A 12,689-nucleotide genomic window follows, 5' to 3' on the forward strand; every position below is an offset into this window, starting at 1 on the left:
TCCCCATCTGAGATTTCTGATATGTGCTTATATTTTTTCTTTTTATTTATTATTTCATTTATTGTTGACCATATTTTTTTATTATTGTCTTTAGCTTCTGTTATAATTTTTGAGTAATAGTCGTTTTTCGTTTTCCTTATTAGTGTAGTTAGTATATTTTTATACTTTTTATAGTATAATACAATTTTATTGTTAACTAGTGGCCTTTGTGTTATTTTATAAAGTTTATTTTTTTTCCTAGTGGCTTTTATTAATCCTAGAGTAATCCAAGGTTTAATTTTTCTTGTTTTTGAGTTGGGGACGATTTGTTTTTTTTTTGTTGATTCTAAAACGTGTTTATATAAAGTGTTTTCAAACAGTAATGCACTTCTATCTTAACATTTTGTCTTACATGCATATATTTACAGAATAAAAGAGAAAAACATATTACATATAACACACTTTAAAATTGTAATTAGATAATGAACTTAACAAAAAATAAAAAATAATTTTTTTTTCGAACTTTGAGGAATTTATATTAGGCCGAGGAATATTCCAGTACTATGTGCCGTGAAGCGTAGGACAGTACTCACCGTGGCAAACCATGCTCATCCTTCTCATCATCAGGAACTCCATAGTTCCCCACCAGCGGATAGGTCAGCACCAGCAGCTGGCAATGGTAGGAGGGATCCGTCAGAGACTCGGGATAGCCCACCATACCCGTTTGAAATACTAGAAACAGTGAAAAAATATTATATTAAAAAAGGAGATAATAATAAAAAGTGAAAAGTGATAAACGATAAAATGAAAAAATTGCTAAAGGGAATTGATACAATAAAAATTCTTACCTCGTAGGAGCCAGCAAAAATATTCAATAAATCAAAATTCATTTTTGTTAAGGCCAACATGGACACATTGAGTTTTGTGTTTAACAAACCCAGTAGAAGTAATATGCAAATGCAAAATTAATGCATAAGGTCGACACTGCAATTGCAATGACGTGTGTGGGCACAATTCTCCAACACTGCAAATGCAGGGCAAGTTTTTTCTTTCGGTCCCTTCGAGACTGTATTTATTTTTATTTTATTTAAGGAGAAATTTAATGCCAAATCACTATTTTGATTAATCTTTATAACGAATTGGTGTACATTATGAATACCAAAAAATATTTTTTAGATAAATTGAAGGTTTTTCTATCATTTCGCTAGAGTAGAATACAAATAAAAAATAAATGAATCAATAAAAAATATAAATATAACTACTAAAAAAAAATTTTATTCAATAGAAATGTATGAACACGTAAAGGAAACGACTTTTAAAAAATACAGTATTCTAGCTAAGTTTATTTGTGACAGTTTCACTTGATTAACTTTTTTGCTTTTTTATAAAAATATTTAAAAAATAAATAAAAACCAGTTATGTGCCTCAAATCGAATGTTTTTAGACTCCGTTTGTCAAGTGATCTTAATGCCTATTACATACAATATAAGGTATACCAAGAATATACACATTTTTGGCTTATAGCTTTCTCTTAAAGCGGAGACAGTTTACGGTTCCCGTGAGCACTTAGGCCTATTGTGCTATAACCTGTTTCACCTCATTCCTTTAACAGTTACCCAATCCCTTTGTTACTATGTCTCTGCTTCCACAATGTGTATTCCCAGATAGCTGAGCCCTGTTGCGATCAGGGCAATTGGAGTCTCTTCGTCCCCATTTCCTGCATCTGCTAGTGTTTTCCACTCCCAACAGTTGCATGCATCTCCTGAGGCGTCCTGTTAGTATTCCTACCAGATCCCTCAGTGAATTTCTGTCCATATTGCGTAGTTGCCTGGTTTGCCTAGGATCTTGTAAAAACTGACCGTAAAAAGGCCTAATTTGGAATCCACAAATAAAGATTTGATAAAACGGAGAATTATTTTCAGTCCCTTAAAATACTACGGTATAAGAGAGTTTCACTGTCGAAGACTGTTTTTGATAGTTGTTCAAAATGAAAATAAGGTGAACTAGACCCTGTCCTTGTAGTAAGGAGTGATGATGACTTACCAACTTCACCCTCGACCTCGATGGGTGCCCCGAAGCTCTCTCCCCGCAGCACAGTGCCGTCCTCCAGAACCAGGCAGCACACTCCGCCATTGAACTAGACCCTGTCCTTGTAGTAAAGAGTGATGATGACTTACCAACTTCACCCTCGACCTCGATGGGTGCCCCGAAGCTCTCTCCCCGCAGCACAGTGCCGTCCTCCAGAACCAGGCAGCACACTCCGCCATTGAACTAGACCCTGTCCTTGTAGTAAAGAGTGATGATGACTTACCAACTTCACCCTCGACCTCGATGGGTGCCCCGAAGCTCTCTCCCCGCAGCACAGTGCCGTCCTCCAGAACCAGGCAGCACACTCCGCCATTGAACTAGACCCTGTCCTTGTAGTAAAGAGTGATGATGACTTACCAACTTCACCCTCGACCTCGATGGGTGCCCCGAAGCTCTCTCCCCGCAGCACAGTGCCGTCCTCCAGAACCAGGCAGCACACTCCGCCATTGAACTAGACCCTGTCCTTGTAGTAAAGAGTGATGATGACTTACCAACTTCACCCTCGACCTCGATGGGTGCCCCGAAGCTCTCTCCCCGCAGCACAGTGCCGTCCTCCAGAACCAGGCAGCACACTCCGCCATTGAACTAGACCCTGTCCTTGTAGTAAAGAGTGATGATGACTTACCAACTTCACCCTCGACCTCGATGGGTGCCCCGAAGCTCTCTCCCCGCAGCACAGTGCCGTCCTCCAGAACCAGGCAGCACACTCCGCCATTGAACTAGACCCTGTCCTTGTAGTAAAGAGTGATGATGACTTACCAACTTCACCCTCGACCTCGATGGGTGCCCCGAAGCTCTCTCCCCGCAGCACAGTGCCGTCCTCCAGAACCAGGCAGCACACTCCGCCATTGAACTAGACCCTGTCCTTGTAGTAAAGAGTGATGATGACTTACCAACTTCACCCTCGACCTCGATGGGTGCCCCGAAGCTCTCTCCCCGCAGCACAGTGCCGTCCTCCAGAACCAGGCAGCACACTCCGCCATTGAACTAGACCCTGTCCTTGTAGTAAAGAGTGATGATGACTTACCAACTTCACCCTCGACCTCGATGGGTGCCCCGAAGCTCTCTCCCCGCAGCACAGTGCCGTCCTCCAGAACCAGGCAGCACACTCCGCCATTGAACTAGACCCTGTCCTTGTAGTAAAGAGTGATGATGACTTACCAACTTCACCCTCGACCTCGATGGGTGCCCCGAAGCTCTCTCCCCGCAGCACAGTGCCGTCCTCCAGAACCAGGCAGCACACTCCGCCATTGAACTAGACCCTGTCCTTGTAGTAAAGAGTGATGATGACTTACCAACTTCACCCTCGACCTCGATGGGTGCCCCGAAGCTCTCTCCCCGCAGCACAGTGCCGTCCTCCAGAACCAGGCAGCACACTCCGCCATTGAACTAGACCCTGTCCTTGTAGTAAAGAGTGATGATGACTTACCAACTTCACCCTCGACCTCGATGGGTGCCCCGAAGCTCTCTCCCCGCAGCACAGTGCCGTCCTCCAGAACCAGGCAGCACACTCCGCCATTGAACTAGACCCTGTCCTTGTAGTAAAGAGTGATGATGACTTACCAACTTCACCCTCGACCTCGATGGGTGCCCCGAAGCTCTCTCCCCGCAGCACAGTGCCGTCCTCCAGAACCAGGCAGCACACTCCGCCATTGAACTAGACCCTGTCCTTGTAGTAAAGAGTGATGATGACTTACCAACTTCACCCTCGACCTCGATGGGTGCCCCGAAGCTCTCTCCCCGCAGCACAGTGCCGTCCTCCAGAACCAGGCAGCACACTCCGCCATTGAACTAGACCCTGTCCTTGTAGTAAAGAGTGATGATGACTTACCAACTTCACCCTCGACCTCGATGGGTGCCCCGAAGCTCTCTCCCCGCAGCACAGTGCCGTCCTCCAGAACCAGGCAGCACACTCCGCCATTGAACTAGACCCTGTCCTTGTAGTAAAGAGTGATGATGACTTACCAACTTCACCCTCGACCTCGATGGGTGCCCCGAAGCTCTCTCCCCGCAGCACAGTGCCGTCCTCCAGAACCAGGCAGCACACTCCGCCATTGAACTAGACCCTGTCCTTGTAGTAAAGAGTGATGATGACTTACCAACTTCACCCTCGACCTCGATGGGTGCCCCGAAGCTCTCTCCCCGCAGCACAGTGCCGTCCTCCAGAACCAGGCAGCACACTCCGCCATTGAACTAGACCCTGTCCTTGTAGTAAAGAGTGATGATGACTTACCAACTTCACCCTCGACCTCGATGGGTGCCCCGAAGCTCTCTCCCCGCAGCACAGTGCCGTCCTCCAGAACCAGGCAGCACACTCCGCCATTGAACTAGACCCTGTCCTTGTAGTAAAGAGTGATGATGACTTACCAACTTCACCCTCGACCTCGATGGGTGCCCCGAAGCTCTCTCCCCGCAGCACAGTGCCGTCCTCCAGAACCAGGCAGCACACTCCGCCATTGAACTAGACCCTGTCCTTGTAGTAAAGAGTGATGATGACTTACCAACTTCACCCTCGACCTCGATGGGTGCCCCGAAGCTCTCTCCCCGCAGCACAGTGCCGTCCTCCAGAACCAGGCAGCACACTCCGCCATTGAACTAGACCCTGTCCTTGTAGTAAAGAGTGATGATGACTTACCAACTTCACCCTCGACCTCGATGGGTGCCCCGAAGCTCTCTCCCCGCAGCACAGTGCCGTCCTCCAGAACCAGGCAGCACACTCCGCCATTGAACTAGACCCTGTCCTTGTAGTAAAGAGTGATGATGACTTACCAACTTCACCCTCGACCTCGATGGGTGCCCCGAAGCTCTCTCCCCGCAGCACAGTGCCGTCCTCCAGAACCAGGCAGCACACTCCGCCATTGAACTAGACCCTGTCCTTGTAGTAAAGAGTGATGATGACTTACCAACTTCACCCTCGACCTCGATGGGTGCCCCGAAGCTCTCTCCCCGCAGCACAGTGCCGTCCTCCAGAACCAGGCAGCACACTCCGCCATTGAACTAGACCCTGTCCTTGTAGTAAAGAGTGATGATGACTTACCAACTTCACCCTCGACCTCGATGGGTGCCCCGAAGCTCTCTCCCCGCAGCACAGTGCCGTCCTCCAGAACCAGGCAGCACACTCCGCCATTGAACTAGACCCTGTCCTTGTAGTAAAGAGTGATGATGACTTACCAACTTCACCCTCGACCTCGATGGGTGCCCCGAAGCTCTCTCCCCGCAGCACAGTGCCGTCCTCCAGAACCAGGCAGCACACTCCGCCATTGAACTAGACCCTGTCCTTGTAGTAAAGAGTGATGATGACTTACCAACTTCACCCTCGACCTCGATGGGTGCCCCGAAGCTCTCTCCCCGCAGCACAGTGCCGTCCTCCAGAACCAGGCAGCACACTCCGCCATTGAACTAGACCCTGTCCTTGTAGTAAAGAGTGATGATGACTTACCAACTTCACCCTCGACCTCGATGGGTGCCCCGAAGCTCTCTCCCCGCAGCACAGTGCCGTCCTCCAGAACCAGGCAGCACACTCCGCCATTGAACTAGACCCTGTCCTTGTAGTAAAGAGTGATGATGACTTACCAACTTCACCCTCGACCTCGATGGGTGCCCCGAAGCTCTCTCCCCGCAGCACAGTGCCGTCCTCCAGAACCAGGCAGCACACTCCGCCATTGAACTAGACCCTGTCCTTGTAGTAAAGAGTGATGATGACTTACCAACTTCACCCTCGACCTCGATGGGTGCCCCGAAGCTCTCTCCCCGCAGCACAGTGCCGTCCTCCAGAACCAGGCAGCACACTCCGCCATTGAACTAGACCCTGTCCTTGTAGTAAAGAGTGATGATGACTTACCAACTTCACCCTCGACCTCGATGGGTGCCCCGAAGCTCTCTCCCCGCAGCACAGTGCCGTCCTCCAGAACCAGGCAGCACACTCCGCCATTGAACTAGACCCTGTCCTTGTAGTAAAGAGTGATGATGACTTACCAACTTCACCCTCGACCTCGATGGGTGCCCCGAAGCTCTCTCCCCGCAGCACAGTGCCGTCCTCCAGAACCAGGCAGCACACTCCGCCATTGAACTAGACCCTGTCCTTGTAGTAAAGAGTGATGATGACTTACCAACTTCACCCTCGACCTCGATGGGTGCCCCGAAGCTCTCTCCCCGCAGCACAGTGCCGTCCTCCAGAACCAGGCAGCACACTCCGCCATTGAACTAGACCCTGTCCTTGTAGTAAAGAGTGATGATGACTTACCAACTTCACCCTCGACCTCGATGGGTGCCCCGAAGCTCTCTCCCCGCAGCACAGTGCCGTCCTCCAGAACCAGGCAGCACACTCCGCCATTGAACTAGACCCTGTCCTTGTAGTAAAGAGTGATGATGACTTACCAACTTCACCCTCGACCTCGATGGGTGCCCCGAAGCTCTCTCCCCGCAGCACAGTGCCGTCCTCCAGAACCAGGCAGCACACTCCGCCATTGAACTAGACCCTGTCCTTGTAGTAAAGAGTGATGATGACTTACCAACTTCACCCTCGACCTCGATGGGTGCCCCGAAGCTCTCTCCCCGCAGCACAGTGCCGTCCTCCAGAACCAGGCAGCACACTCCGCCATTGAACTAGACCCTGTCCTTGTAGTAAAGAGTGATGATGACTTACCAACTTCACCCTCGACCTCGATGGGTGCCCCGAAGCTCTCTCCCCGCAGCACAGTGCCGTCCTCCAGAACCAGGCAGCACACTCCGCCATTGAACTAGACCCTGTCCTTGTAGTAAAGATTGATGATGACTTCCAACTTCACCCTCGACCTCGATGGGTGCCCCGAAGCTCTCTCCCCGCAGCACAGTGCCGTCCTCCAGAACCAGGCAGCACACTCCGCCATTGAACTAGACCCTGTCCTTGTAGTAAAGAGTGATGATGACTTACCAACTTCACCCTCGACCTCGATGGGTGCCCCGAAGCTCTCTCCCCGCAGCACAGTGCCGTCCTCCAGAACCAGGCAGCACACTCCGCCATTGAACTAGACCCTGTCCTTGTAGTAAAGATTGATGATGACTTCCAACTTCACCCTCGACCTCGATGGGTGCCCCGAAGCTCTCTCCCCGCAGCACAGTGCCGTCCTCCAGAACCAGGCAGCACACTCCGCCATTGAACTAGACCCTGTCCTTGTAGTAAAGATTGATGATGACTTACCAACTTCACCCTCGACCTCGATGGGTGCCCCGAAGCTCTCTCCCCGCAGCACAGTGCCGTCCTCCAGAACCAGGCAGCACACTCCGCCATTGAACTAGACCCTGTCCTTGTAGTAAAGATTGATGATGACTTCCAACTTCACCCTCGACCTCGATGGGTGCCCCGAAGCTCTCTCCCCGCAGCACAGTGCCGTCCTCCAGAACCAGGCAGCACACTCCGCCATTGAACTAGACCCTGTCCTTGTAGTAAAGATTGATGATGACTTACCAACTTCACCCTCGACCTCGATGGGTGCCCCGAAGCTCTCTCCCCGCAGCACAGTGCCGTCCTCCAGAACCAGGCAGCACACTCCGCCATTGAACTAGACCCTGTCCTTGTAGTAAAGATTGATGATGACTTCCAACTTCACCCTCGACCTCGATGGGTGCCCCGAAGCTCTCTCCCCGCAGCACAGTGCCGTCCTCCAGAACCAGGCAGCACACTCCGCCATTGAACTAGACCCTGTCCTTGTAGTAAAGATTGATGATGACTTACCAACTTCACCCTCGACCTCGATGGGTGCCCCGAAGCTCTCTCCCCGCAGCACAGTGCCGTCCTCCAGAACCAGGCAGCACACTCCGCCATTGAACTAGACCCTGTCCTTGTAGTAAAGATTGATGATGACTTCCAACTTCACCCTCGACCTCGATGGGTGCCCCGAAGCTCTCTCCCCGCAGCACAGTGCCGTCCTCCAGAACCAGGCAGCACACTCCGCCATTGAACTAGACCCTGTCCTTGTAGTAAAGATTGATGATGACTTACCAACTTCACCCTCGACCTCGATGGGTGCCCCGAAGCTCTCTCCCCGCAGCACAGTGCCGTCCTCCAGAACCAGGCAGCACACTCCGCCATTGAACTAGACCCTGTCCTTGTAGTAAAGATTGATGATGACTTACCAACTTCACCCTCGACCTCGATGGGTGCCCCGAAGCTCTCTCCCCGCAGCACAGTGCCGTCCTCCAGAACCAGGCAGCACACTCCGCCATTGAACTAGACCCTGTCCTTGTAGTAAAGATTGATGATGACTTACCAACTTCACCCTCGACCTCGATGGGTGCCCCGAAGCTCTCTCCCCGCAGCACAGTGCCGTCCTCCAGAACCAGGCAGCACACTCCGCCATTGAACTAGACCCTGTCCTTGTAGTAAAGATTGATGATGACTTACCAACTTCACCCTCGACCTCGATGGGTGCCCCGAAGCTCTCTCCCCGCAGCACAGTGCCGTCCTCCAGAACCAGGCAGCACACTCCGCCATTGAACTAGACCCTGTCCTTGTAGTAAAGATTGATGATGACTTACCAACTTCACCCTCGACCTCGATGGGTGCCCCGAAGCTCTCTCCCCGCAGCACAGTGCCGTCCTCCAGAACCAGGCAGCACACTCCGCCATTGAACTAGACCCTGTCCTTGTAGTAAAGATTGATGATGACTTACCAACTTCACCCTCGACCTCGATGGGTGCCCCGAAGCTCTCTCCCCGCAGCACAGTGCCGTCCTCCAGAACCAGGCAGCACACTCCGCCATTGAACTAGACCCTGTCCTTGTAGTAAAGATTGATGATGACTTACCAACTTCACCCTCGACCTCGATGGGTGCCCCGAAGCTCTCTCCCCGCAGCACAGTGCCGTCCTCCAGAACCAGGCAGCACACTCCGCCATTGAACTAGACCCTGTCCTTGTAGTAAAGATTGATGATGACTTACCAACTTCACCCTCGACCTCGATGGGTGCCCCGAAGCTCTCTCCCCGCAGCACAGTGCCGTCCTCCAGAACCAGGCAGCACACTCCGCCATTGAACTAGACCCTGTCCTTGTAGTAAAGATTGATGATGACTTACCAACTTCACCCTCGACCTCGATGGGTGCCCCGAAGCTCTCTCCCCGCAGCACAGTGCCGTCCTCCAGAACCAGGCAGCACACTCCGCCATTGAACTAGACCCTGTCCTTGTAGTAAAGATTGATGATGACTTACCAACTTCACCCTCGACCTCGATGGGTGCCCCGAAGCTCTCTCCCCGCAGCACAGTGCCGTCCTCCAGAACCAGGCAGCACACTCCGCCATTGAACTAGACCCTGTCCTTGTAGTAAAGATTGATGATGACTTACCAACTTCACCCTCGACCTCGATGGGTGCCCCGAAGCTCTCTCCCCGCAGCACAGTGCCGTCCTCCAGAACCAGGCAGCACACTCCGCCGTTGGGTTTCGATTCTGCGATGTCCATTTTTAGTTTGCTGAAAATAAAATACTAAACCATTAGTTGTTCATTTCATTCAGTTCGTAAAAACAACTAACTTATATGATTTTTTTTATAAATCAGACTCAATGCTCCATTGGACACCCCACATCAAGTTCGAAAATAATTTCCAACTCTCTTCTAAAACAATACTCATTTACATTCATAAATACAAAACACAAGAAATAACGACACATTTATTAAAAACACTAGATCTTAAGGTCAAAAACATATCCAACAAGCAACTACAAATACTGCAAAAAAGCTTCCTGTGCTATGATACCAAACTATACAGCAAAAATTCCACTCTCATTCAAAACTCACAACAGTATTATAACATTTAAATCTATATAAATAAAAATTAAAATGTTTGTTTATTCAAAATTTTAAATCTTCGAAAGTTCTTCACAGATTGCTTCGAGCTTCTGACACCACATATAATCATCATATGAAAACATACACATATTCGAATGCAAGAATATTTGTGTTTTATATACTTATATTATATAGATGTTACCTGTGACAGGTAAAAACCGTGCTTTTTTTAAAAAAAACAGCGCCATCTGTTGGACGTAAAAACAACACGCGCCATTGTTTCTCTATCTGCACACACAGGATGAGCCACAGAAACGCGTGGCAGGGTACAGCTAGTCTCAAATAAATAAAAACTGGATACAAAACATAAGATCTGACTGAGACTGACACCAAATAAAGGAAATTGAAATTACTAAATTGAACAAAAAACACCATGCAATATATTTATAATTACTTTATACTACCCATACTCCTAAATATTAATAATATGTGAATGAAATCCTCAGCACGGGAGATCCCAGTGAAGATATCATTATCTCTATTTGTTATAAAACACTTATTATTATTATTTCTGCAACTATGAAATGAATTTCAAATACATTTTGTATTATCTCGATTTTATATATTTCCGTTTTTTATAAATTCGTAAGAATTTTCGTAAATTTACTAAGAATCGTTCAATAGGAGTACTTACATTTTCAAATAAATTCGTAAGAATTTTTGTAAATTTACTAAGAATCGTTCAATACGAGTACCTACTTCCATTTTCAAATAAATTCGTAAAAATTTTCGTTAATTTATTAAGAATCGTTCAACACGAGTACCTACTTCCATTTTCAAATAAATTCGTAAGAATTTTCGTTAATTTATTAAGAATCGTTCAACACGGGTACCTACTTCTATTTTCAAATAAATTCGTAAGATTTTTTGTAAATTTATTAAGAATCGTTCAATAGGAGTACTTAAATTTTCAAATAAATTCGTAAGAATTTTTGTAAATTTATTAAGAATCTTTCAATACGAATAGCTACTTTTTTTCAAATAAATTCGTAAGATTTTTTTGTAAATTTACTAAGAATCGTTCAATACGAGTACCTACTTCCATTTTCAAATAAATTCGTAAAAATTTTCGTTAATTTATTAAGAATCGTTCAACACGAGTACCTACTTCCATTTTCAAATAAATTCGTAAGAATTTTCGTTAATTTATTAAGAATCGTTCAACACGAGTACCTACTTCTATTTTCAAATAAATTCGTAAGATTTTTTGTAAATTTATTAAAAATCGTTCAATACGAGTACTTCCATTTTCAAATAAATTCGAAAGAATTTTGAGTACCTCCATATATATTTTTTCAAGAATTTGGAATTTTCAAGAATACGGATTTTTTCATGTCCTAATCATTTCTAATAAATTCAAAACAATATTGAATATTGCGATTTTTCATAAATATTTTGAATATTTCAATGAGAACTTATTTTTAATTATCAAAAATATTAAGATTAAAAAATCTTTAAAAATAAATACCACAAAATACGTAGTGAGAAATTTGCTTAAATTTTTCAACGAAACCGATAAATATCTTAAGAATTTGTAATTTTTCCATTTCCAATAAATTCAAAATAATTTTGAATATATCCGCTTTTAATAAATTCGAAAGATTCTTGAACGTATATAAATAAAAATGTTTGTTTATTCAAAATTTTAAATGTCCGAAGTTCTTCACAGATTGCTTTGAAATTTTGACGCGTGTTTTTTAAATAAATGTCACCTGTAACAGGCAAAAACGTGCTTTTTTGAAAAACAGCGCAATCTGTTGGACAAACGTGCTTTTATTGAAAAAAGCGCCATTTGTTGGACGTAAAAGCAACACATTTGCACAGACAGACAGCAACATTATGAAAATAGCAAAATAGAAGCACAAAATATACATGATTTATTTTTAAATATCCATCGCCATACAATATTTGACGGCCTACTTGGTCGAGGGGTATGGCTCTCGAGTAGCAAGGCGGAGGTCGCGGGTTAAAATCCCGTCTGCTGCGTGCGCAACTCTATCTTATTTGGTTATTTTGTGTTATTTCACGACTTACTCGTTTTAATCAATACGTAGTCTATTTGAGGCACGTTCCAGAGTGGAAGATACTCTCAGTACCGCCCTGGTGTAAGACCACCATTCAGAATTGAAGCGTTGCTTGAAATGGCTTTGGCCGTGTTTGGTGACCAGATCTGGAAAGCTAGGTTCTTCCCCCACCTTCCTCTTTCCCGTCTCATTACCTTCAGCCTCACATCATACCCCAATTGGAGATTCCATAGTCTCACTTGCTCCAGACAGTTGGGATTCTTGTGCAGTATTCACATTAAAATTAAAATAAATAAATCGCCGCAAAAAATTTGTGTTTTTTTATTTATTTCGTGGGGTCTTTAACCTGTAACAACCGCGTTAATCATTTGGAATTGGGATGATGAAAAGTACCTCTACTACGTGACCATTTGCATTCGGTACATGTTACATGCATTAAGTAGAAGTAGTTAAATAGTCGTTTAACCGTTTTAGAATATTTAGGTACAAGAAATAAACTAGTTATAGTACTAACAGGTCTGCCCGAATACTTTTTATAGATTCACGAGATAAAAAGCTGAACCTAAGTTTATAAACCGTGCAGAGCAGAGGTTAAAAACCTTTTTGTACGCATTTTCAACTTTTCAAATATATATACGATTTTTTTTTGGTAAAATATTTTACATTTCGTAGTACAATCCGGTAATATTGGTCTCACTTGGTGGCTTACCCGTGCTGAGGCCTTCATTTTATAAAACAAAAAATATACATAATACATTTAAAGAATATATATACAG

General features: G+C 46.0%; 1 protein-coding gene across 1 annotated transcript; it reads right to left on the reverse strand.

Annotated features, from left to right (window-relative positions):
- Positions 1 to 446: 446 nt before the first annotated feature.
- LOC149408383 (uncharacterized) lies at positions 447 to 9,508 on the reverse strand. Its single transcript, XM_089650633.1, has 2 exons — positions 9,388 to 9,508; positions 447 to 711 (listed from the first exon to the last, which is right to left on the reverse strand). Exons 1-2 carry the CDS (start codon positions 9,500 to 9,502, stop codon positions 569 to 571), a joined length of 258 nt encoding a protein of 85 aa, XP_089506759.1. The 5' UTR covers positions 9,503 to 9,508; the 3' UTR covers positions 447 to 568.
- Between the last annotated feature and the right edge of the window lie 3,181 nt (positions 9,509 to 12,689).

Source organism: Hesperophylax consimilis, unplaced genomic scaffold (genome assembly GCF_061612785.1).
Source record: "Hesperophylax consimilis isolate HC1 unplaced genomic scaffold, BYU_Hcon_1.0 scaffold_367, whole genome shotgun sequence".
Taxonomy (NCBI): Eukaryota; Metazoa; Arthropoda; class Insecta; order Trichoptera; family Limnephilidae; genus Hesperophylax; species Hesperophylax consimilis.